At 36.1% G+C, this 24,734-nt stretch overlaps 1 protein-coding gene across 16 annotated transcripts in view; it reads left to right on the forward strand.

The window, feature by feature from the left end:
* Positions 1 to 24,734, forward strand: part of LMO7 (LIM domain 7) — a 220,866-nt gene that overhangs the window by 113,965 nt on the left and 82,167 nt on the right. For 15 of the 16 annotated variants that reach the window (XM_077158436.1, XM_077158451.1, XM_077158445.1 and 12 more), the window contains one exon: positions 8,452 to 8,558. In XM_077158436.1, the coding sequence (XP_077014551.1) occupies positions 8,452 to 8,558 (107 nt within the window). Of the gene's footprint in view, positions 1 to 7,971; positions 8,091 to 8,451; positions 8,559 to 24,734 lie in introns of those variants that run through there. The other variant, XM_077158440.1, reaches the window with a different exon arrangement.

Genomic DNA, 24,734 nt, shown 5'->3' on the forward strand with positions numbered 1-24,734 from the left:
AATTAGTGTGAAGGGAAGTAAATATATTTTCCCAGTACCATCCTACTTTTATCCTGTGGGAAAGTAATTATATAGTTGAGATCTGTGAAGCTCTGTCCTGCTGAGTAGCAAGTGGCCATTCTTTCAATAATCTACATAATGTCATAAAGGTTATCTTTAAAGTACCAATCAGTTTGTAGCATTTCCTTTTTTAAAAATGACCTATTGACTTTCCCTCCCAAACAAAACAAAATCCACACTACTCACCCTGATGTGACTAGTTTATTAGATGGACTGAAGCCATCAGGAAATAGCTTTTATTTTTATCTTCACGATCACCATAATCCTTGATGTTATTTTGGGAAGATTCCATTGCTTTCTGTCCTTTGGGGCAATAGAAAAACCTTGTTTTCAGTACTACTATTTCCAGTTCAATATAAATCAAAACTTCCATTTCTTATTTAATTCAGAGCGTCTCCCTTCCTCTGTTCAGCTAAAGGTCTGGCACAAGTGGTGGAGAAGGGAGATCTAGCCTTTCAGTTTTCTTGATCCGAATTCTCTCCTCTCTCTTTGGATGCTCCGAGGTTCAGGTGGAGAGGAAGGGAGAGAGAAAAGGGAACTACTGAAGCTCCCTGAGAAGTGCAATGCTGTGTCATGGTAGCATCCACACATTAACTTGATCTTTAGGAACACACTTATCTCCTCTTTGAAAGACCCTATGTGGCCCTTTGCATTGTTCTATCTCATGACGTGGGAGATTCTGCTTCCCCTCAGTTCCTACTTTCCCGTGGTAGACTGTCCGCCACTTTTTCTTGGGATATCCTATCCACAGCAGGGATCCCTCTTGGGCAGGATGACTGGAGCCAGGCTTCCTTCTTCTTTTCTTTCTTCCTTTTTTTTTTTTTTTTTTTTTTTAAAACATAACGGCATACAAACACGAACATTCTTACCATATGATCATTCCATTCTTGGTATATAATCAATAATTCACAATATCATCACATAGTTGTATATTCACCACCATGATCATTTCTTAGAACATTTGCATCCATTCAGAAAAAGAAATAAGAAAAAAACCCATACATACCATACATACATACTCGTACATACCCCTTACACCTCCCTCTCATTGACTGCTAGTATTTCCATCTACCCAGTGTGTTTTAGCCTTTGTTTCCCCTATTTTTTTCTATACCCCTTAACCACTCCCTTTCATTGATCACTAGCATTTCAATCTACTAAATTTATTTTAACACATGTCCCCCCATTATTTAGTTGTTTTTAATCCATATGTTCTACTCATCTGTCCATACTGTAGATAAAAGGAACTTCAGACACAAGGTTTTCACAACAGTTCCATATTTATAAGTTTCTGTGATGCAGAGTATTACCTCTGCATGTGGAATTCACCACACTAGAAATATAATTTTTGTATCTTCCTAAATAATGCAAAAGCGAGGGTGACTTTGGGAGGGATAAGAGCCTAGTGTAGTATAACGTAATTTAATGAAGATTTATTATAATAACAGTATGATTCAATGTGTAAGAGAGAAAAATCTAGAGTATCATATCAGTTATGTAACTTGGAGTACATATATAAGACACTTTTTAAAGGACATATAAATGTACATATATGCATATATTAAACATAATAAGGCACTTTTTAAAAGAGAGGGATGGGAGTGAGTGGGAATGTGGGATAAGGAGGAAAATAATAAAATGAAAGAGGCCTTATATTGGATGATAAAAGCTTACATAAAAATGAATTTAACTCTGGTATCTGATATTTTGCCTCTTCCCACACCCCAACCACTGCCTTCCCTGATAAAAGAGCAAGTCAGCCTTATGAAATGATATGGGAAAATGTTACTGGAAAAGCACTTTGGGCCAGAACATGAAATGAAAGGCTCTGAAAGGGAAGGTTTTCCCAAAGACCCACAGCGTCCCTTCGTACCAGTGCTAGCATCTTCATATTGACTTCATGCTATTTTTATAATCTCTCTTCAGAATTCATAATGGAGATGGGGGTGTGTTTCGGCCTCACAGAAATGTAGTGTATGCTAAATCTTGGGAGGAGATGGAGCACCACCCTACTTTTGGGACTAGAAGGAGAGCAAGAGCCTCTTCTCTTCCCTCCTGGCTTCATTCCAGGGACAAGCATCCTGACACTGGAGGTCAGGGGTGGTAGCGGCTGCTTTGGTTGGAGGAGTGATGGGTGGCTATAAAAGGAGACAAGGCTATCAGGGTGACACTGAAAAGGAGATCTTTCAGAATTTGCTCTGTAGTCATTGGCCAATCTTCATTGTCACTAATGACCCCTCAGTCCCCTGGAGTTTATGTACACTAAAGACACTGAAATTATTTGACATTAGCACTCGTCACAGCATCTGGCTCTCTCTTCTTGAAATCCTCTTACCTTATTTTTCTTAATACTATTCCTTCTGCTTTCCTTCCTGTTTCATTAAATGCTGCATTTTTTTCTTTTTATCTTTCTTGACTCCTCTTTCTTTAACTGCCCTTTAAATATTGGTGTTTGGTTGTAAATATTTCTTTTTTTACTTTTTCTGAAAGTACTTATCCATATCTTTGAGCATAATTTCAGGTACTACCACTGTGCAGTATTAACTCTCCAAACCATATTTTTTAATGTTTTTTAAATTGTTGTGGTAGAATATATATAACACAATATTTCCTATTTTAACCGCTTCTGTGTACAATTCAGGGATACAAATTGCATTCCCAATATTGTGCCACCATCACCACCATCCGTTACTAAATCTTTTTCATGACCTCAAACAGAAACTCTTTAAGCAGTAGCTACCAATTTCCCTTCCCCTCTCCCTGCGCAGCTACTGATAACCTATAATCTACTTTATGAGTCTCTGAATCCTAAACTACATTTTAAGATCAAATATTTCGTATGGGCTCCAATCCTAGGGTACTATTTGTGGATATGTAGACATGAAACTCAACTCCACAGCTCTAAAACAGTTTATCTTTATACTCCAAGCTAATGACTATTCTGTGTTCTTTATTTTTAATAGTGTTGTGATCACCAGTCTTCAGAATGGACCCGATGATTCTCACTGTCTGATAGTCACTCCTTTGTACCTAGAAATTGTACGTTATTAACTTGGTGATCTAAGTAAGGAGACTTCCAGGCAGAATGTTAAAAGTACTGTCTCACTTCTTCTTGCTGATTATAGTAAAATGAGGAGGGAGACAGAATAAATGATGGACTGTTAAAATGAACAACCTAGAAATTGATAGTTTGAAAATTACCAGCCTCTTTAGTTAATAAATGATGCTTAAATTAATAAATGGCTTTCAGGCAAAGATCAAATTCATAGCACTGTCAGAAAAGCAAGATCTAAAGATAAAGACTTCACATGAATGTGTGGTTATAAAAATCCTTTAAGACCCTGAGAAAATTTAAGGTGATACCTTGGAAATCTATTTAGTTGAGTGATAGGTTTCTAAGAGGCATAAGAGTGTTGTCCTGTAGTCGTCACAGCAGAAGCCAAAAGAAAAGAAGAGTTTCTCTTGAAGGAATTTGGAGTACGGCTTTGGGCTAATGAAATCTAATAAATTTAATAGAAGATGAACAGTATTTTTGAGAGAATTCCCTTTGCATAAACACTCTGTTTGTATTTAAAGGAACAGAGAACTACAAAATTGGAAGAGATCCTTAGTCCCCCAAACTTTTATAGGCAAGAGACAGACTGAGAAAACTACACAGCTGAAAACACAGGCTTCTTTTCGTGGAAATGGGGGAAGATCCCTTTAAGGATATATTCTGGTTTGAATCTGTTGTATATCCCAGAAAAGTCAAGTTCTTTCATCCTCATTTAAATATTGCTGGGTGGGATCTTTTTTATTGTTTCCATGGAGATGTGACCCCCCAATTGTGGGTGGTAACCTTTGATTAGATTGCTTCCATGGAGATGTGTCTTCACCCATTCAAGATTGGGTTGCTTACTGGGGCCCTTTAAGAGGGAGCCATTTTGGAAAAAGCTCATTGCCAACATTGCCCACATAGCCTGAGACCTTTGGAAATGCATAAAGAAAGTTCCCCCTGGGAAGCCATTTGAAATGAGAAGCTGCAGACCCCAGCAGATATTGCCACATGCCTTTCCAGCTAACAGAGGTGTTCTGGACCCATCAGCCTTTTTTGAATCAAGCTATATACCCCTGGATGCCTTAGTTTGGACATTTTCATTACCTAGTAGCACTGTGAACTTGCGACTTAAAAAATTCCCCTTTTAAAAAGCCGTTCTGTTTCTGTTATATTGCATTCCAGCAGCTTTTGCAAATTAAAACAAGGTGAAACCAGTAGTGTAGAGACAGGAGGCAACAGCCATGAAGAATGCTCCCAAGCTCAGAGTCCTAATCAAGGAACTTCCAGTCTGGATCCTGGAAAATTTAAGAATTGTTATGGACCAGTAAATCCTCAGTGTCTCTTATTTCTCCACACCTTGGACTGGAGTATCTATAATGGTTATCCTGTACTTGTGCTACTATTGTATGTTGAGTAGGGATGCAGATTACTTGTTTCTTTATTTCATAACCCATCAAATTAAGGACAGTACTCAAAAGGCTGTATTTAAGGAATTATGCCTGAGGTACCTCATACCTGAATCTAAGAATTTTGGGCGCTTTGGAAGGAAATAGTACATTTTGCATGTGGGAGGGACATAAATCTTTGGGGCCATATAATATACTTCGGCAGCCAATCTTCAAGATGTTCCCAGATGATTTTTGCTTCCTGGGATTTCCATTCTTGAGTAGTCCCCATTACATTGAATAGGAATGGCCTATGAAGCCAAGAGGATAAAGAGGATACTGAGAAAATGAGGAGTGTAAACTAAAAGTCCAGGTCATAAAAGGCATGACAACATCTGCCTTGCTCTCTCTTGGATCACTTGCTCTGGGAGAAGGCAGCTGCTATGTCAAGCAGCCTTATGGAGAGTTCCAGATGGTGTAGAAGTGAGACTTCCTGCCAACAACCAGCACTGATTTGCCAGCCATGTGAGTGAGCCAACTTGGAAGCAGCCCCCACCCCCACCCCCCACCCCACACCTCAGTAAAGCTTTCACATGACTGCAACCCCAGCTGACAGCTTGACTTACAACATCATGAGAAACCCCCAGACAACTCCTGAATTCCTGACCCTCAGAAACTATGTGAGATAATAAAGATCTATTGCTCTAAGCTGCTGTGTTTTGAAGAAATTTGTTATGCCGCCATAGTTAACTAATAGAGACACTATGGTGAATGGATATAAACCTGAAAGTCTTTGTAGATTTCTGTGGCTTCCTCATCTTAGCTCAGTTGTTAGCAAGTTCTGCTATTCCTTATTCATTAATCTCTCTCTCAAATCTACTCACTTTCCCTCCACCCCATACCTCTTGAAACTGTCTTAAAATTATTTCAAGGTTAAGGTGGGAAGGGAATTGGAGAGCATATGAAACTATTCCACCACCCTGCTGTTTTCTGTTTATAGATTGCCTTAATTCATAGAAAACCTTTAAACTAAAAGGAGCTATTAGAGATCTTCGAGGACCATCCTTATTTTTTGGATTGTTTTTAAGAAGCTACTTTTTGGTTTGTCAAAGAATAGTGTTTGCAGATGTTTAGAACAGGCTTTTGCTGTGAAAAATTTTATGTCAGTTGGGCTGTTAGGGTGGTGAAATATTTGTGGGGAAGGGTTGGGCTAGGCAGAGCTGGGCTTCCCTCTCTTTGAGAGAGAAGATTATGCTCTTGGTAATGAATTACAGATCTATAAACTGGTCATTTCACAGATGAGGAACATAGGGCCAGAAGGGTAACTACTGTTTCCATGTTTCCAAAGCCACATAATTGGTTAGTCGCAAAGCTAACCTAGAGTCCAATTAGATGAGATTTGTTTCAGTTTGTCTTTTACATTTACTTTAATTATTTTTCCTAGTTTCAAGTGAATATGATTTTATGAAATAAGAGCTAAATGCATCCCTTTTAATATGTTGAGCTGGAGGTGACAATGTTTCAACATTTTGAACATTTTATAATTTTATATCTCTCCTTAGGCAACTCTCTGCCTAGGTCATTTGAAATATAAAAGCAAAATGTGAATTACCATTAGCGTGATTTAGGTTATGTGTCTGATTTTAGTACAGCCTACTCTTGCTGCATTGGCCTTGTGTGACTTTGTTTATAAAGTTTCTTGTTTAAGCTTATGCCTATGTGAATTATTTAAATGATATTCTGCTTTTTGGTTAATATAAAGGCTTCATTTAAAACTAGAATTTAATACATTAATTGTATTTTTTTCTTGAGCTTTGTCTCTAATTAGTTAAGTGTAGCTGCTTAGATTTGAAGTGATTTGTTTCTAAGTACTTAGATGGATTTTGAGGTGTATGTGGCTTTTTTATCTAGCCTTATCAATCTGTACCCGTGTCAGTCAGATGAATGAGATTATATTTTTATAAAATCTGTTAAGTATTTTGGTTGTCAGTTAAGTAAGTTTTAGCGTTATTTTCTTTTAAAAGTGTTTTAAACATTCAGAACCAAATTTAATTTGTAGGAAGATTTCTAGTGGTTTACTTTTCCTTTTTTGAAATAAGACTTGGTTCCTGTATGATTTAGGGTACCGATATACCAAATCTGCTGTTCTTGTCTGCTTTTCAAAGGGCCAGTTTTAGAAATATTAATTTAGATCATTTGTAATTATAGATAGTATAAATTTAGGAAATTGTGTGAAATTAATAAAATTACCACTTTTGCTTCTCCTGGAATTTTGCCAATAAAATATTTCCCTTTTCTACATAATGTCATACTAAGCACCCCTTAGTCAATTGTGCAACCTTTCCCTTCTCACTTCATTTTACCTGTTCTTATTTAAAATGAATCAAAGATTTCACCTTGTACTTAGGTAATTCACATTGATTTTTCCTGATAGAATTCTAGAATCACCTCTCACCTCTCCAAATAGCTTTAATTTTTTTAAACTTTTTTAATTGTGAAAAATAACATATATATATACAAAAAGCAATAAATTTCCCAGTACATTTTATCAAGTAGTTACACAATAGATTTTTAAAATTTTTATTATTTTTATTGAAAAACATAACATACAAACACGAACATTCTTAACATATGAACATTACATTAATAGCTTTAATTTTAAATGTCCCTTAGTTTCTTAGCAGTGTTGCTCTTCTCTTGTCACATTCACTTGCTTTTTTTTTTTTCCTCTAAGTCTCTCTCTCCCCAAGAATGCAAGCTGTTGAATTTTAGCCCCTTCATCTTTGCTTTATTTTCTAATAATTATTTCCTCCCACACTGATGTACCTTACTGACTTTTCTTCCCTGGGGAAGAACTGCTCAGTGCGGGGATGGGGGGGGGATAGTAATTGCCTTTCTGTAAGTGGTGGGTTGTCTTCTGGTCCATCAAAGCCAGCTGCTAGGGTGGGAGGTGAGGTTTCAAGGAGGCTCTTGGGTGCTCCCACCACAGAGGTCCTGTTGCTAGGACAGTGGACAAACTTGTGTCGACCTGTTGGGAAGCCAGTCCCTCCTCTTAGAACCCAGCAAAGCAAAGCCCATGCGGCATCATCACAAGCTCAGTCAGTCCCATAAGGTGTTATTTTGTTTTTAACTAGTAAAGATGGAAGCTTAAGCTCATTCTTTTAACCAAATGCATGCCTCTGAAATGCAGCAAACTGTAAAATAGATTATCTTCAGTGTTTGTGCAGCCATTCACGTTAATGAGGAACATTGATTTGTAAACGGAGGATTTTGGTTTTGAAGACACAAGGGCAACGTTGGGGGCAGGAGATAGATTTTCCATTTTTGGAGGCAGTTCCCGAGGCAGGTGCAGTGAGTAAGTATTGTACCACACCTAAACTATGCGATTTAGCCAATGAAAACTAGGTTGCTTCTTATCCTATAGTATGGTTTCCCTGCCTGTCAAGAGCCGGCTCAGCAACCAAACCCAGATTCCAGGTGTGGTATTCCACAGTCGTTCTGTAATTTGTAATCATAGAAACAGAATGTTCCTCCTCTTATTTCTTCCCTGCCAACAGTTTCTGGGTGGGTGAATGTCAGTAGCTGGAGTTATTTTTAAAGAGGGAGAGGTAAGGCTTGTCATGCAAAGCTGGAAAAGAGGGCGTTTGTTTGCAGAGCAGAGCTGACATCAAAGTGTAGATTACTGCTCAGTGGCTAGGCACTTGTCCTGTAACAGGTAATGTTTAACGTGCCAGTCACAAAGATCACAGAAACAGCATAGGTCCGGGCATAAGATATCACTACCGTTTGTGCTCCGGAAGACTGAAAGGTTGAACATGACCATGTATTTTTTTTTAATGCATTGGTCTGTCTGCCTCCTTTTTAGCTGCCTGTGACTGGACTTTGGAGTTTGGAAGTTATATCATAAAAATTTGTAACTTTTGTCTCAGAGTGCCCAGCTAAGCAATCACTTTCCTCTTCTCTTCATAGGATAATATAAGCGTGTTTTTAAAAGCTTGTGAACAGATTGGATTGAAAGAAGCCCAGCTTTTCCATCCTGGGGATCTACAGGATTTATCAAATCGAGTCACTGTCAAGTAAGTTTCACCTGCTTGTTTTATATTTTATAACCTTTGGGGTTGTAGTTTAGTTGAAAAGGTTTGCTCAGACTTCAGGATTACTGAAAAGTAGTTGCTCCCTCTGTGTCTTCATCTGTTCTCATCCAAAAATAGACTTTTTTTAAAATAAAAGCATAGACTGTGAATGTGAAGCTGCCATAACTTATAACATGTCATAGCGTTATTTTAAATTTCTGTATCGACTGAGATCGTTGTTTGTATTTTAATGCTTGTATAACTTGGCAGTGTTTTGCTACCGATGGTGAAGGTACTTATAGCTTACGGAGTGTAAAATTATTTTGAGGCAGGTTTTCATATATTTGGAATTGAGACAATTGCTGACATAAAAATAAGTGTAGGCAGTGGTGAAAGATACTTTCTTAGTATTCGGGGTACAGTAGAACTTGTGGCCAAGTATTGCAAATGCTCTTGTTCACTGTGGCTAACTTTTAAAAAATCATGTATTTCACTGTTTTAACCTTTTGGATGAGAAGGTGAAAGTAGGGGTGAAAACATGCTTGCAGGTATAGTCTTTAATTTTAGATGGAAAATGGTATTCATGTGTATGTTTCCAGGAGATCTGGTTTTAAGTTTTTGGGTGACTTTTTTTCTATAAATCTAATTTGTTTCCTGAAAACTAGTAATAAATGCTGGTTACAAGATAAATTTGACAGGAAAATGATTTAATTTTGTAATAATGACTACCTCCTTATCATCATGGCTCTTAAACCTAATGCCCCTAATCCCTTAACATTTTTTTCCAAAGGAGAAAATAAACACCTTATCTTGGCCCATAGAAATAATGGAATATGGAAAAATTAGTTTCTACCAGTTCAGACAGAGATTAGTTTAGGTGGTTGATATCCCTGTGTTAACGCTCTAATTAAATTTAATTAAAATTAAATTTCAATTTAATAAAAAAAATTGACTGTGAAATCTTACATACGACCAACATCTTTTTTTTTTCTAAAGGAGCTAGCTCTCCATATAAATATCTTTAATAAGGTGCATTGTCTTACAGAACAGAACAACCTAAAACTCAGGTAGAATTAGTCTTTCAAAAATCTAAAAATATATATTTTTAAACAAATGTTTGAACCTATGTGCTTCTAGTTCTGTTGATGCATTCCTAAACTCTGCTGACAATGATATGTGCTAAGACAAAGATGGGTTTTCCTGCATTTCTGACTAATTGAAAGATAGTTGCAAGATCCTACATTTTGTCACCAAAGTGAAACTTTTTAATTCTCCCATATGTGATTTCATGATTAATTTCCATAGAACAAAAATATTTGGATGAATTGGCTTTATTTGTTCTAATAAAAAAATTCATTCATGAAACCCATCTGATGGGCAGAGAAGCTCTTGACTTTGAAAGCCTCCTTTTACCTAAGTTGTCACTGTCTTCTAAGAGTAAATTTACTTTCCCCCTAAAATCATACTCTGTCTTTGTTTAGATAAGCTGCGGACTAGGCTAAAACATATCTGTTGGCTCCTAATTCCAAAAGTGCTGTACAAAGCTTGCCTGGAGTCTGTTTTATGTGATAGTGTGCCTAAAGTGTTAAAAACCAGCAGCTGTGCTCAGCCTTCAGTGAAATTAAATTACTTACAAACTGAAACCAGGAGGTCACGTAGTTACAGCTGTATTAAGTATGCAGAACAACTTGTTTCGGTGGAAACCACAAGTCCATGAAAGCAAAGGTGCGCTTCAGTAGTCCTAGAGAAAATGCCTGAGTAAGAATCTTGACTGGGCTTAAGAATGTTTCCTCTGATAATTCATGTTTTGTTGGACTAAAGAGCAAATGGAAGTGGGAGAGTCTCTTGGTTATGAGGCACAAGGAAGTAGACAAATGACTTATTTAAAAATACTGGCCATGGTTCTCCCACCCTGAGATAGCATTTTTTATAAAAGGCAGCAGAGTTTTTTAAAAAAGCAAATAATTGCACAAATAAATAGTAACGTATTTTTAGTTTATAGATTTTGTTCTTATTTTATGTGGAGATTCCTGTAGGTCAAAAGTCTTGTTCTATCATTATTGCAGATAAAAGGATTTGATGTGGGGTAGACCAGTGGTTCTCAACTAGGGGCAATTTTACTCTCCAGGGGACATTTGGCAATGTTGATTGTCACAAATGGGGGAGAGGGTGCCACTGGCATCCAGTGAGAGCAGGCCAAAGATGCCGTTAAACACCCTTCAATGCACAGGACAACACCCCACAACAAAGAATTGTTTGGGCCGAAATGTCAATGATGCCAAGGTTGAAAAACCCTGGTTTAGACTAAGAATTTCTCATTTATTTCCTCTAAATATAGTAATGTGGAGAAGAAGATACATCATTCATTACCATATAATAATGCATATATTTCCATGTTGGTATTTTTTTGTGTGTATTTAATGTGAAGGCTTGTTATTTGTCTGAGAATGCTGTAATGTATATGAGTACTTTGAGATTATTTTAGGCATTGGTACACATTGAATTTAGCAAAAATGTGACAAACTATCTGATTATTTTAAATGCCTGATCACAAATGCCAGGATTCCGTCTAACAGTTTCATAGACCTGGTGTTGGCCTTATTGCAAGTGCAGTTGGAAAGGTTGCATGGTATCCTGAGAACAAATAGGAAAGGACAGTTAGTTCCCTATATGTTGGGCAAATGCTAGTTGTGTTTTTGTTACTAAACAGCAGTGATATCTATTGCTGGCATATGGAGCCTAGGAAAGTTTTGTTTGTTGAGAATGTGTGGCAAGAGCAGAAGTAATTAATGTAAAGAACAATTGCTGTTGAATCATTTGAAAAATCCAGAATCTAACTTCAAAAACTTTATTTTCAGTTTATTTGCAATGAAAATATTTATTGCTCAAACAGAACTGGATACTCTTTTTGTATTTCTGTAATTATACATATTAATATGTGATCTAATTTTCTGATTTCTGCTTCGTTATAGAAGTAGTAGTTTGAATTTTTCCAAATATGTTTGAATTATCGCATTTATTTTGGAACTGCATATATTCAAGAGCTCAGTTGATATTTTTAGTTTTTACGTCCCTGATTTAATGGATGGAGAAGATCTGTCTTTGCTTTTCTTCTTCCCAAAAGACTAAAACACTTAGTATTGGCCTCCGTGAATGATAGACTGAAGTTGACCCATCCTAGTTTAGATGTTTACTGAGGCAGTGGACTTAACGGTAGCTTCTCTGCACGAATGAATATTTAATGAGTGATTATTACTACCCATTTACTGAATATCCATACTAAACTTAGAGAACAGGCGGCATAACTGCACAGGGCTGTCTGTGCACGGGTTCTATAAAAGGCCTGCAGAAGAATAAGGCACGAAGGCCACATCACAGCACAGCACGCTGGAGAGCTCCTGTAGGAAGGGACAAAAAAGCAAGTGTCATGGTCTTTCTAGAACATCTGGTCATTAAGAGAGGCAGAGCAGTCGATTGCTGTAGAAAGCAAATCAAGAGTAGTCCAGCGTTCCTGTACTGGAGGGGATGGAAGGTGGCAGAAAGGTAGGATTTAACCTTAAAGATTTTAATTGTCTGTGTCTAGCAATTTGATTAGAAACTAAGTCCTGTTTAAATCTTTGCTGTAACCAACTTATATATTAAAGATTTTAGGCTGAGGATTTGGACAGATTGTTAACATGTTTCTTCTTTCCACCCCCTTATCCCTCCAATCCACTTTTTTAGCACTTCTTCAGATGCATTCTGTTCATAACATGATTCATTACAGGAAGGCAATTCTATTGAACACCATCCATCATACAAAGAAAAATAATGTTCTGTTTTAGACCTACTCCTTCATTATTTAGTGTATTAGTATTTTAGGTGTAAAATGTAACTTTAAATAAATGTTGATATTGATTGAGTTTTTAAAAATTATCTATCAAATGGAGGGTATGGAAATCAGGAATCTGTTATTTTTTCACATGCTAGTTGCCAGAGGAACAGTAGTTGGAAGCAAAATCAGTGTTGACGTTTTTCCCTCATGTAAGGAGGATTAAAGTGATATTTTAAGAATTTAACTGTTCTCTAAAGCTTTAAAAGGGTGCTTGATTTTGCGGCAATACTATAAAGTCATTTCTTAGGAATCAAGTTCCCAGATGGTACCCTTTTTTAACAGTCTACCAAATTGGCCTTGGGGTATATGTGTATTTATTTAAGGTTTATTCGTAGTAGTAACAATATATCTACTTTGAATTATTTATTTCCAACTTCTTCTAATTCAAATCTGCTTTAGCACTTAGGTCTTTTTAGCAAGTTAAGGAGTCTTTCAAATGAGTTTCTCGTCATCTTAATAATCTTTTTAGAAAAGAAACTTAATGTTAATCTAACTTAGCTCTGTAATTTGAGTGTGGTGACTGCCACCTGTCATTCTGTTACTATTTAAAAATGATCCGTTCCTACCAACCTATTAGAAGAAAATAAAACAAAGAGGAATTTTACTGCACTGTGCACAGCTCTATCATTCAGTCATTTGAAGGTGTTGGGTATTTACTGGGAGGGAGACATTAATACTTCTGGGTTGCTGAGGTTCAGGGCCCACAGCAGAAATGCCTAGCCAAGTTTTTAAACATTCTTTAATTGAAACTTTACATGTCTTAGAGTCTGCTTAGCAACACAAAAAGGGAGGTTGTGAGGCAGGTTTGATCTGGGACAAATCATAGAATAACTGAGCTTTTATCTGGTATCTCTATTTCTAGTTACTTCCTTGGATAGATAGATCAATTTCTGTTTGCCAACTCTCTTTCTTCAGCTCTCCATTCCCTCAAATCCAAAAAAGCCATGGTGTTTGATTCTGTCCTAGCCTGTTGAACTAACACTTTATGCTGTGGACCTTTCTGGTCGGGCTCTTAAACTTCAAAAGTAAGCTGGCCTTTATTCGTCATCCTGAAGAGTCTCATTTGGGTAATCTGATTAGCAGTTGACATGAGTCAGCTCTTGGGATTTTGCTTCCCTTGACCAAATAGCTTTGTTTTACAAAAAGTCCCTTCAGAATCTTAAAACAAAGAGACATATTTTTGGTGAAGAGATCCTTCTGTGCCTTTCAAATTATTGTCTGTAGGGCTGCCTGTGTTGAATTAATCCAATGTTTAAAATGACATGCACTATTTGTAGTCTCATCAGTACATTTTTGAAAATGTGCATTTCATCAATAACTAAAAACATTAGGCATTGATTTGCTCTTTCATGCTGTATCGTTTGTTTGGGGGTTTGTGTGTGGAGTGTGTGTGTGCTTAAATCTATTTCTAGAGATACGGAATAGAAAATAGCACTTAATCCAGTAAGGGCAAATTTTGGTTTCACAAAAGTCACTCACTTGTGTGTCATTCAAGAAGCATTAATTCACATCTTCCATGTGGTATGTACTTATACAGGCATGAATAAGGTGGAGGCCTGGCCTCCCCATGGTTCACATGTCTCCATGAATTCACACTTAGAAACATTGTGTTAGGATAAACGTACAGAATTCTCTTGGAACATGGAGGTGAATGGTCATTTCAACTTTAAAAATCAGGAAATATTTTTAATTGGTGGTAACACTGGTTTCTCATCTGTTCTTCCAAAGCACTTCGTATTTTTATTTACATCTAAATATTTCCTAGACTTGAAACTATTTGAGGGCAGTGACCATGTACTGTTGTTTTTACTTCTTTGGTTCCTGACACCTTAGGTTTTAAATGTTTATTTATAAATTGAATGTCAATTAGGAAAATTTCCTGGAAATTAAAAATCAGACATTGAAGATAGGGATAAACTAATTTTTTTCTTTGCTAAGGCTTCCTCTTTTTATGCTTACTATTCAAAAATGCAAGGGCAGTCCTTGAACTTCTAGTTTCTATTGCCTTTCACTTATCATACCAGAATAATGATATTGTGTATAACAGCATAATCTGTCATGATACAGTTTTTAAAAAGGTGTTTATGTTTTCTCTGTGTGTGTGTGTGTGTGTGTGTGTGTGTACTAACTAAGGCTGGAACTTTGGGCCATGTGCCTTTCAAAGTAGTTGGTGGAAGACTTGATAAATCCTTATGCTGATGTGCAAATGATAAATGCTAATAATCTTTCATTGTAAGTGCATTTTGCTGACATTGAAGGAGTTTCTATGCTTATATGAAGTGTTAGAAACATTTCAGTGATTTTATATCATGATCACCAGTCATTTTTCATCTTGGGAAACAAATCTAAAACATATAGTTAATATTTTTAGAAAAATGTGACTATATAGAGAGTTGAGATGTCTTGTTGAAGCTCAAGGGAAGGAAACCAGTAGTAGACGTAATTTCTTATAAGTCATTGACATTAAAAAGCAATTTTATCAACAGGTATGGTGAGCCTTGGTCCTTCCAAAGTCAAGTTACGCTAGTACTTCATGCTTTTGCCTAGCATTAAACACCAAGGCCAAGAAGAAAAAGTTATGTATTCCCTTTGACTTTGCCATGATAAAACCATTTGAAGAGTGGAATGATATCCCATAGCAAATTCTGAAATCTATTCCATATCTATTTGTTGAAGTGCACTTTGAAAATCATTGCTTTTTTTTTTTCATTTTCTCTTTATGTTTATTATTTTATGTTATTATTTAACAATAATAAACTTAACCATTTGAAGGATAGGAACTAACAGAAAACAGTTCACGTCTTACCTACTAAAGTGCAGCCTGAGTTAGTCAGCCACCTTCCCCAGGTTGGAACAAGAATTTCAGTAGATGTATGTGTGGTAGTTAGGTTCAGGTGTTACTTTGGCTAAGTGATACCTTGTTGTTTTGTTACTGTGGACTTAAATCATCAGCATGTGAAATTCATCTACGGCTGATTACGTCTGTCATTGGCCAAGGGGTGTGTGTAAAGGGAGTGCCGTCCGCAATGAGTGAGGCTTAAAAGAGAGGTCAGAAGAGAGCTCAGCAGCTCAACACAGCCCAGCTCACTCAGAGCTCAGAGCTGACAGAGACCTTGGCATTTGGAGATGCAGAAAGAAATCACCCTGGGAAAGCCATTTGGACCCAGAAACCAGGAGGAAAGGCCAGCATTATCCCTGTGTGCCTTATGACAGAGAAACCCAGCTGAAAGCTAGCTGCCTTTCCTCTGAGGAACTGGAAATTTGTAACTAAATAAATACCCTTTATAAAAGCCAACCCATTTCATTCCGGCAACTTTAGCAAACTAAAACAGTATGTCAGTGTCGATCCTATTTTTGAGGAGATAAGGGCAGCAGGGTTTTGGTGTCCCTTTGACTTGGTTTTAAACCCCATTCTCTGTCACTTGCTTGCTGAGTGAACCTAGGTTACTTTCCCTCTCCGTGAATTTAATCATATAGCAAACAATTATTGATTGCTTGCTTTGTGCAAAGCCCTGGGAGTATGTTGGTGAACAAGACAGATGTGATTTCTGTTCTCTTAGTACCTTGCAGGTAGCACCATTTGTATGGGATAAGCCTACCTCACAAGGGTGTGGTCGTGATTAAAGTCAGATATGTAAAGTGTATAATGTATATGACATATAGTAAGTGCTCAATAAATGGCACTGAATTATCACCGTGATCACTTTCATAATTTGATTTTCCTTTCTTAACCTTAGGATGATATATGCCCCTTCCAGGAGAACATGAACAAAAATTCTGGCTCCAGCAACTGAAAAAACTGTGACTAAGGCTTGTAATTTTCATGAGAATTTAGGCCATATGAAACTTAGTCTTTTTCTCTGTTGAGAAGCAGATATTAGAACAAATGAGGGTTTTTTTTGATGTTCATGCCTAATGAACTTTTTACAGTTTACCTATTTTGTTAATAGCAGTGCTGGAAACCTGAGAACATGCAGCTCAGTATTTGCTCTTTCTTGCTCGTATGTGTGTGGAACCTGTTTTACTTATTTATTTTGTTTGAGACGTCAATTTTTTTGTTTTTTTTTTCCAACATATTATGTTCTAATTTAAGTTTAATCAGTTTTTTAAAAAAATTTATGGCCACGTCCATATTTAAAAAAAAAACAAACCAAGGACAAATAAAGTACTTTCACAAATACACACAATCAGCCCATAACACAAATCCAAATTCAGAACTTTGCCCTGTATATTAGTTGATCTTTATTGTTGCCTCTTTCTGGAAAAAATAAAAGTTTGAATTCAGTAAAGACAAAATAAAGACACATACTCGAAAATGAAAAAATTATCTGCCCTGCAAGGACCTTTCGGTGAACAGCTTCTGATCTTGGCTATGTAAAGAAAAGGATAACCTCGTCATGATCAACATGACAGCTGTTTCCACTGTAAAGAAAAGTTAGTTACTCCATTTGAGCAAACTCCCATCTGTCTTGTCAATCAAAAGGCTACTGTCCTAACATCATAGAATGTCCTGACTATGCTTCTGAAATATTTGTGGTTTGGGCCCTAGGCACTAAAGTATAATTGTAAATCGTAAGGTAGGCACTGTCTTTGAGCTTAAAGACTTTCTCGTTACTTAGTTTCAGTTTTACTTGTATGTAATGAAAAGACTAGGAAGTGTACTTTTTGTTTTTAGATTGTCGTTATAATTTGATTTTTTCCTTTTAAAAAGTAAAAATAATGTTAACTAGAAGAGGCAGATAGGAATTTATTGACTACATTGTTTTTAAAAACTTAGGTTAATGAACCAGTTGTGTTTTAGGGGTGGTTTCCCTGGTATGGTTTCTGTCCTGGTGAGCACCCATCCTGGGTGGGATTGGTTGCTGATTAACTTACGCTCCAATTCTCAGAAATTTAGGCCCTTCTGAGTTACCTGCTAAAGTGGGAGGCAGGACCATATGTTATTGCTTTATTTTCTGAGGCACTTAGTGCCACTGCTCAGGACACTCCTGGTTAAATATGAACAGTAGACCTAAGAAAACATGTTCTAAAAGAGTTGCTGAAAAAATCATAAAATAAATGATTTTCATGTAAATTTAAGTAATTCACACTAACAATATTTGTAAATGCAAATTATAATGACTGATTTTTATAATGTAGTAAAATCTTATTAAAAAAGAATAAATTAAAAACATTTTGAATCAAGATGCTTACAATAAACCAGTTTTTCTTAAAAAATTAAAAAGTATGATCTAGTCAGTCAAGGAGAAGCAGTCGTTCGGAATTAAACAGTTTTCATTAACCACTATCAATTTTACAAGATTTTATTCTGTGTGTGTTGACCTATTTGAAGAGAAATACCTAAATAAATATCAAGGGTCACTGTTGTTATTATCAGACATTTCATTATAATAATATTTAAGACTGTCAGTTTTTTTTTTTGAAATGCTTTTGTGTTCTGTATTTTTTCTTCTTAATTTACTGAGATACGAACATATTCTTCCAAGTAATCAATGTCTCTAGGAAACAGTTTGGCTGACATGTTACTAGACTTGTTTCTGGCTTAATATATACTGAAAAGGAAAAGTGTCTGGCAGGGAGTTAGTGTTTATCTTATGCTCTATTTTGGATAAACAGAATGTATTCACCTATAAAGTGTTGTCCAAAATAGAGTACACACATATTTTATATAAGAGCATATGTAAAAATTTATATGAGACCACACAGAGGGAGGTCCCCACATCTGATCTTGTTTATTTTGGTGATAAATTCATTTTACCACCTTGCTGCTGAGCTCATCTAAGCTCTGTGCTTGGCATGGGGGGATTCTAAGATAGTGAATGGGCTTAGTCTCTGTCTTGGCAGAGAAAAGGGAGTAGCATTATATGGGTGTCCAGAGAATGTTGAGCTACCAAATAGTTATATAGAGCTCTATTAAGAAATAGGATATATGAATAGCCATTATACCTACATTTTCAATTCCACTTTTCATTGCATTTACAAGAAGGAACAGAAGATCTCTTTATTAAAGATTGGCGTCCATTGAACATTCATTGATGTGAGCCGTGAACTTCTGGGCTTGGAGATGACGGCTTCCAGGTCAGATAGAAGCAGCACAGGGTCTGTGGGATATGGGGATGAGGTGGGTGGGTGGGTATGTGAAGCTTTAGGGCAAGGGTATGGAGTCCTCTTTCCTCTGGCCCTTTTTTCTTGTAGATTGTCTGAAGCACTCATTGAATATTCAACATTGTATGTAGATCCTGCCTCCTGTGGGTAGAAACAAGCCCTTAATGTGTTTCCACTGAGATCTTAAAACCAAAAGTGGGGAAGTGAAGCATTCTTAGGTCTTAATTTTCACTTTTGTGTCTTAAGGGGCATTGAAATGATTTATGGTTTACAGCACTCTGGGAATGCCGGATTTGGAGTCATGAATGTTAACGAGGTCAGGAAGTCACCGTATTCGAGTGTCCGTTGTATCTCAGAGATTCCTACTACTAGGACTGAATTAGGGTTAGACAAATTGGATAATAATAACTAACAAGCACTGTCAGGTGTTTCACATACATTATTTTATTTTTAAATATTTTTTATTGAGAAATCTTCACAAGCATACAGTCCATATATGGTATACAATCAGTGGCTCACAGTAGCATCACATAGCTGTGTATTCACCACCATGATCATTTTTAGAACATTTGCACCACTCCAGAAAAAGAAATAAAAAGCAAAAAGGAAAAATTTATATATCCCACACCTTTTACTCCCTCCCTCGGATTGACCACTAGTATTTCAGTCTACCCAATTTTTTACCCTTCTTATTTATTTTTTCACTTATCTGGCCATACCCTGGATAAAAGGAGCATCAGACACAAGGTTTTCCCAATCACACGATCACACTGTGAAATCTATTTAGTTATATGGTCTTTTTCAAGAATCAAGGCTCCTGGAACACAGCTCAAAGCCACTCCAATAAAAATGTTGTTTTTAATGTTAACAGCTTGATTCAGATACTTAAACTGAGACAAAGAGAAGAGTAAATTGCTTAGTCTTGGGCAGGTAGTGGACTGAGGTTTTGAATTCAGGAGTTATCTCAGCCTCCAAATCTTGGGCTCTTTCCACTATTGAAGTCTAAAGAGACTTTCAAATGACCTTTAAAAATTTGTGGCTATTCTTTTTTTTTTTAATGGTCATGTATTGTCTTTTAACCAGGCCAGCTGTACTTAAAATGGATTTGTGTATATGATTGATTAACATTTAATACATGATAAATATTTTGGATTATGATTTAAAACAGTTTTCCTAGTTTGCGATCTAAGTAATTTCAAATGGGTTTGATGTTATGATATTCCATCAAATCTAAAATAATTGATTATAAGATCTCCAAATTTAAGGGATGTTAAATGGAAACAAATATAAATCTTTGAATATGAGAAATATAGCTCATGGGTGATCTGTTAACACTGCCTAGTTGAGAAATAGTGGAATATTTGGATTTTATTGAGATGTAAACAAATGCATTTTTATGTTTTATGACTCATGCAGATATTTATGAATGTTCAGTTGTATTTATTATGATAATGGAACATCCCTTAATGGCTGCAGGTTGTAAAACTACTGATCTAAATTGCCCAGGATCATACTACCACATTTTGACCTTTACAGCACTGGCACAAAAACCTATCTTTAAAAATAGAACTGTTAATTACATTTTATTTAGAATAATTTCTTTTTTATCAGTTTTTGATGCTCTGTTTTACTCAGTCTTATGAAAACCAAACTAAGCCATGACGTACATCTTCCTCCAAACTTCCTTTCCTGGGAATAAGTGCTTAACCAAAAAATATATTATTTTTGTTATAGTATAGGTTGTTGTATATTAAATTTTCTATAATACTGCCTTAGTGATTAATAATATGAAGTCTTATTCTAAAGTCCAAATTATATGCAAAAAGAGTAAATTATAACCATATTATCTAGTCTGTTAAGAAAAATTATTGCTGCCCATTGCCCAAAGTCCTGCTATCAATTTAGTCATTGGAGGGTTTGAAACAGGTGGTCAGCACAGAGCATCAAGTGTAACAATAAATAGCTCAGTCAAATTCCAGTAAGATGAAACTCCTTTCTCTCATTGCAGAAAAAAGAGTGAGGGATCAGATAGTGCCTCAGGAGACCAAAGTCCAAGAACTGACTCAAGCATGGAAACACTAAGAATTCGTTTACAAAGATTTACAAAAGAGTGATCACTTCTTTTATCAAGCCATTAGAAATTATTTCTTGCTATTAATTAAACATAAACTATCAGGAATGATTGAAGAAATATTTATTAAGTTTTTATTTTGTGAATTTGGTGTTTTAGAGTACCAAAAACACATAGAGCCTATGATAGCTCAAGATGGGGATATAGTAGAAAAATGTGAACAAGCACAATTTTCCTTTAAATAACTAGTGAGATGGGCTGGTTGTGATAATAGAAAATACCTGAGTTTTAAGGCTATTAAATATTTGAGGAAAAGACTGTTTTTGAGAGAGGAAGTGAAGGAGTATGGAAAGAAATTAAGGGTAATGTTCTACTTAATGCCTTATGAAATTTTGTGCTGCTTTATAAGACAGTGATTGCCTCAGTTTACAGATCTGAAAAACCAAGACTTAGAGGTTAAATGGTGCAAGTTGAAACACTCATGACTCCACATCCAGTGCACTTTCCATAATAAGAGGCTGCCTCTAAGTGTGTCCAAATGCAGGATGTGAAGTGTGAATAAAAGAAATTTTTTAAAGTGCTAATGTATATCTGTCAGACATGAGCTCTGTGAAGCTGGTCAGGAAGGGAGAAAGTTGTGAAGATATGGAGAGTTTTTAATTTTTAGAAGTTAAATGTAAAGTGTTAGCCAGACTTTTTAGTAGTGCCATAAACAAGTGCTTCTCGAACTTCAGTGTTCCTATGAAACACCTGGGGATCTTGTTCCAATGTGAATTCTGATTTGTTAGGTCTGGAGCAAGGATGGGATTCTACATTTTTAGCAAGCTCCCACATTCATGCTAATGAGGACCAATTTGAGTAGCAAGAGTTTAATGCAATAAGTGAAAGTCTGAATGTGGATCTCTAGGATGAGTAAATTTGAGTGCAAGATAGGAGACCACTGCAAGAAGTTGACACAACCAACGACCTGCAGGTGAGAAATCTTAATCAAACATTTTACATAGTTTTCTAAATGTAAAATAACAAGTAAAAATGAGTTGAATATGGTCTCCACTCTTGAGGCTTACATCCTGGTGGGGTAAGCTTGTCATGAAGATAATGTCTAGTCCAGTTCAGCAGATTGGAGGCAGAATGACAGGTAGTTTGGGACCAGGTTGAGCGATATCTCAAGTATTCTGGCTAGGGGTATAAGCTTGATCTCATACTACTGGAGTTATTACCAAAAACTTTAAGCAGAAGGTTAAAGTGTTAAAATCAGAGATTTAGGGAGACAGAGTAATGAATAGTTTATAAAATGAATTGAATGAGAACTCCAATGGGAGCTGGAATCACAGTTAAGCTAGGAGCCTTGTCCGTTCATGACTGCTGTGAGAAGGACACTACCTATTGGAAGCAGTACGAATGTAACTGAGACAGATGCCAAAGACCTTTGAAAAAAGACATGATGGGAGTGCAGGCTGATGAGGACTTTAGGACCAAGAAGAGACAGCTATTGAGCTTGTGCAACCATTAGCAGAAATGGGAAGATCTGATTTGGAAGCAAGTTGGAAATTAAGTTTTAACACATTGAGTTAGATGTGACAGAGCATCCAAAAGGAAAAATACAAGAATTGTTAGTATCGTGGTTGTCAATATATTTAAGTAAAAATCAGGGATTAGGGAGTCATCTCTTCAGAGGGAATAATCATCTGTAAGAAAACAAAGTCCAGCTCTGAGGAAGTGAGCAGATGGAGAGCATAGTTGTCTAAGGACTCAGTCTTTGGGTATGCCCACAAGTAGGGTCCAGTAAGAAAAAGAGAAGCCATTTTCTCCCTTTTCTCCCTCCCTCCCTCCTTCCTTTCCTACTTCTGATTTCTGGATTTCATTTGCTTTTTATGCCTATGCCTTCTTGCTGGTACTCAATGATCAGCATTAACACCAAAATCAAGCTACACCTTTGTTCATGCTGTTTTCTTCTTCAGACAACTCTCTTTGACCATCTTTAACCACTTGACTTCAAGTTTTCCCCCTAATTTTATTGAGTATAGTTTATGTACAATAAAATTCATCCATTTTCTGTGTACAGTTTGATGAATTTTTGAATTTATATACAATTGTATAACTGTTGCCATAATCAAATAATAAAACTCAGAAAGTTTTCTCATGTTTCTTAGCAGTCATTCCTGATACTTGACCGCAGGCAACACAGAAATATCTATTTTATGTGACTATATTTGTGCCTTTTCTAGCATTTCATAAAAATTGATTCATACAGTGTGTATTCTTTTGTGTTTGACCTCTTTCATTCAGCATAATATTTTTGAGAAATTGCGTTCTTCTTTACTACTGAGTAATATAATGTGGATGTGCTACAGCTTGTTTATCCATTCACTAGTTGATGGACATTTGTGGTTATAATTTTCAGCTGTTATGAATAATGCTGCTATAAACATTCACATATAAATCTTTGTGCAGACATGTTTTTATTTCTCTTGGGTAGGAATTTAGGGGTGACATTACTGGGTCAGATGGAAAGTTTATGATCAGCTTTGTAAAAAACTGCATACAACTCCCCAAACTGGCTGTACCATTTTCAATTTCCATCTACAATATATGAGAGTATCAGTTGCTCGGCATTCTCCCCAACATTTAATATTGTAATTTAATTTAACTTTAGTTCTTCTAGTTAGTATGTAGCAATATCTCATTTTGGTTTTAATTCACGTTTTCCTCATCACTAGTGATATTGGGTATCTTTTCATGCTTATTGGTCTTTCACGTGTCTTCTTTTCTAATGCGTCTTTTCAACTCTTTTGCCCACTTAAAAAAATTAACTTGCTTGTCTTTATTTTGGGGGATTGAAATTTCTTTTTATAGTCTGATTAGAAGCCCTTTGTCAGATTTTCTCCTTTTGTGTTGCTTGACTTTTTGTTTAGTTAACCTTGTCTTTTGAAGAGCAAAATATTTTATTTTAATGAAGCCCATATTGTCATTTTTGTTTTCATTCATATTTTTTGTAAGAAATTTTTGCTTAACCCAGTATCAGTGAGATTGGTCTTCTTTCCCACAGAAGAGTGGGAAAGTTTTAATTCTTACATTTAGGACTTGGTTGTTTTAGCACCAATTTTGGAGAGTCTAGTTTCCCCCCATTTCATTACCTTGGTGCTTAGGTTGATAATCAATGAACCATGTAGTGTACATCTATTTCTAATTCAATGCTAATCCATTGATCTATATACTTAATTTTTTTCCAATGCCACTGTCTTGACACCATAGCTTTAATCTTTAATCTTTTGTCTTAATTTCCCTCTTTTTAAATATCTTTTTATTATGAAATATAGCATATATACAAAAAAGCAATACATTTCCAAGTACATTTTAACACATAGTTATAGAACAGATTTTGAAGTTTAGTATGGGTTATAGTTCCATGATTTTTCGTTTTTTTCTTCTAGCTGTTCCAAGACACTGGAGACCAATAGAAATAATAATATGCTGATTCAGCAGTCATACTCATTTGTTAAATCCTATCTTCTCTGTTAATACTCCTCCTTCTATTTTCCTTCTTTTAAGCCTACATAAATATTTTTATTGAAATTCAAAATATATTCTCTGTAGTGCCTAATGGAAATGTTAGCTGCAATTTCCATTTCATTAATGCTTTACTTTGGGATGGTTGACAGTGGGAATTTCTACCCCTTCAAGGGAAACACTGTGCCCTGCCTTGTTCTCTGGACCCAATTTTATAAATCAGAGTCAAGATTCCAGCATCACCACATATCCTAGACTTGGGGTCCTTCAGTCTTAACTACCACTGTTGTTTGGATCTATAATCCATCCAGTGTCAGCTGAACCCAAATGTACCCATTTGTTTTTGCACATCCTCCTATAAGGTGTGGAAAAGTTGTTTCTCTTTCTTGTCGCCTTATTTTAAATCTCAGCTCTTCATTTCTTATAGACAACTGTTAAAATAAGAATAAATTTATTCTCCAGTGATACAGATAATTTCAGGCACATTGTATCTCAATCCATACAACAAAATGAATTTATCTGTCCTTTTCTCCTCCCACCCCTATAAACCATACTTCCAAACAGCAACACTGGACACAAGCACTGTGGGATGACATATCTGATTCAGCTAAGCATAGCA

This window comes from Tamandua tetradactyla, chromosome 4 (genome assembly GCF_023851605.1).
Source record: "Tamandua tetradactyla isolate mTamTet1 chromosome 4, mTamTet1.pri, whole genome shotgun sequence".
NCBI classification, from domain to species: Eukaryota; Metazoa; Chordata; class Mammalia; order Pilosa; family Myrmecophagidae; genus Tamandua; species Tamandua tetradactyla.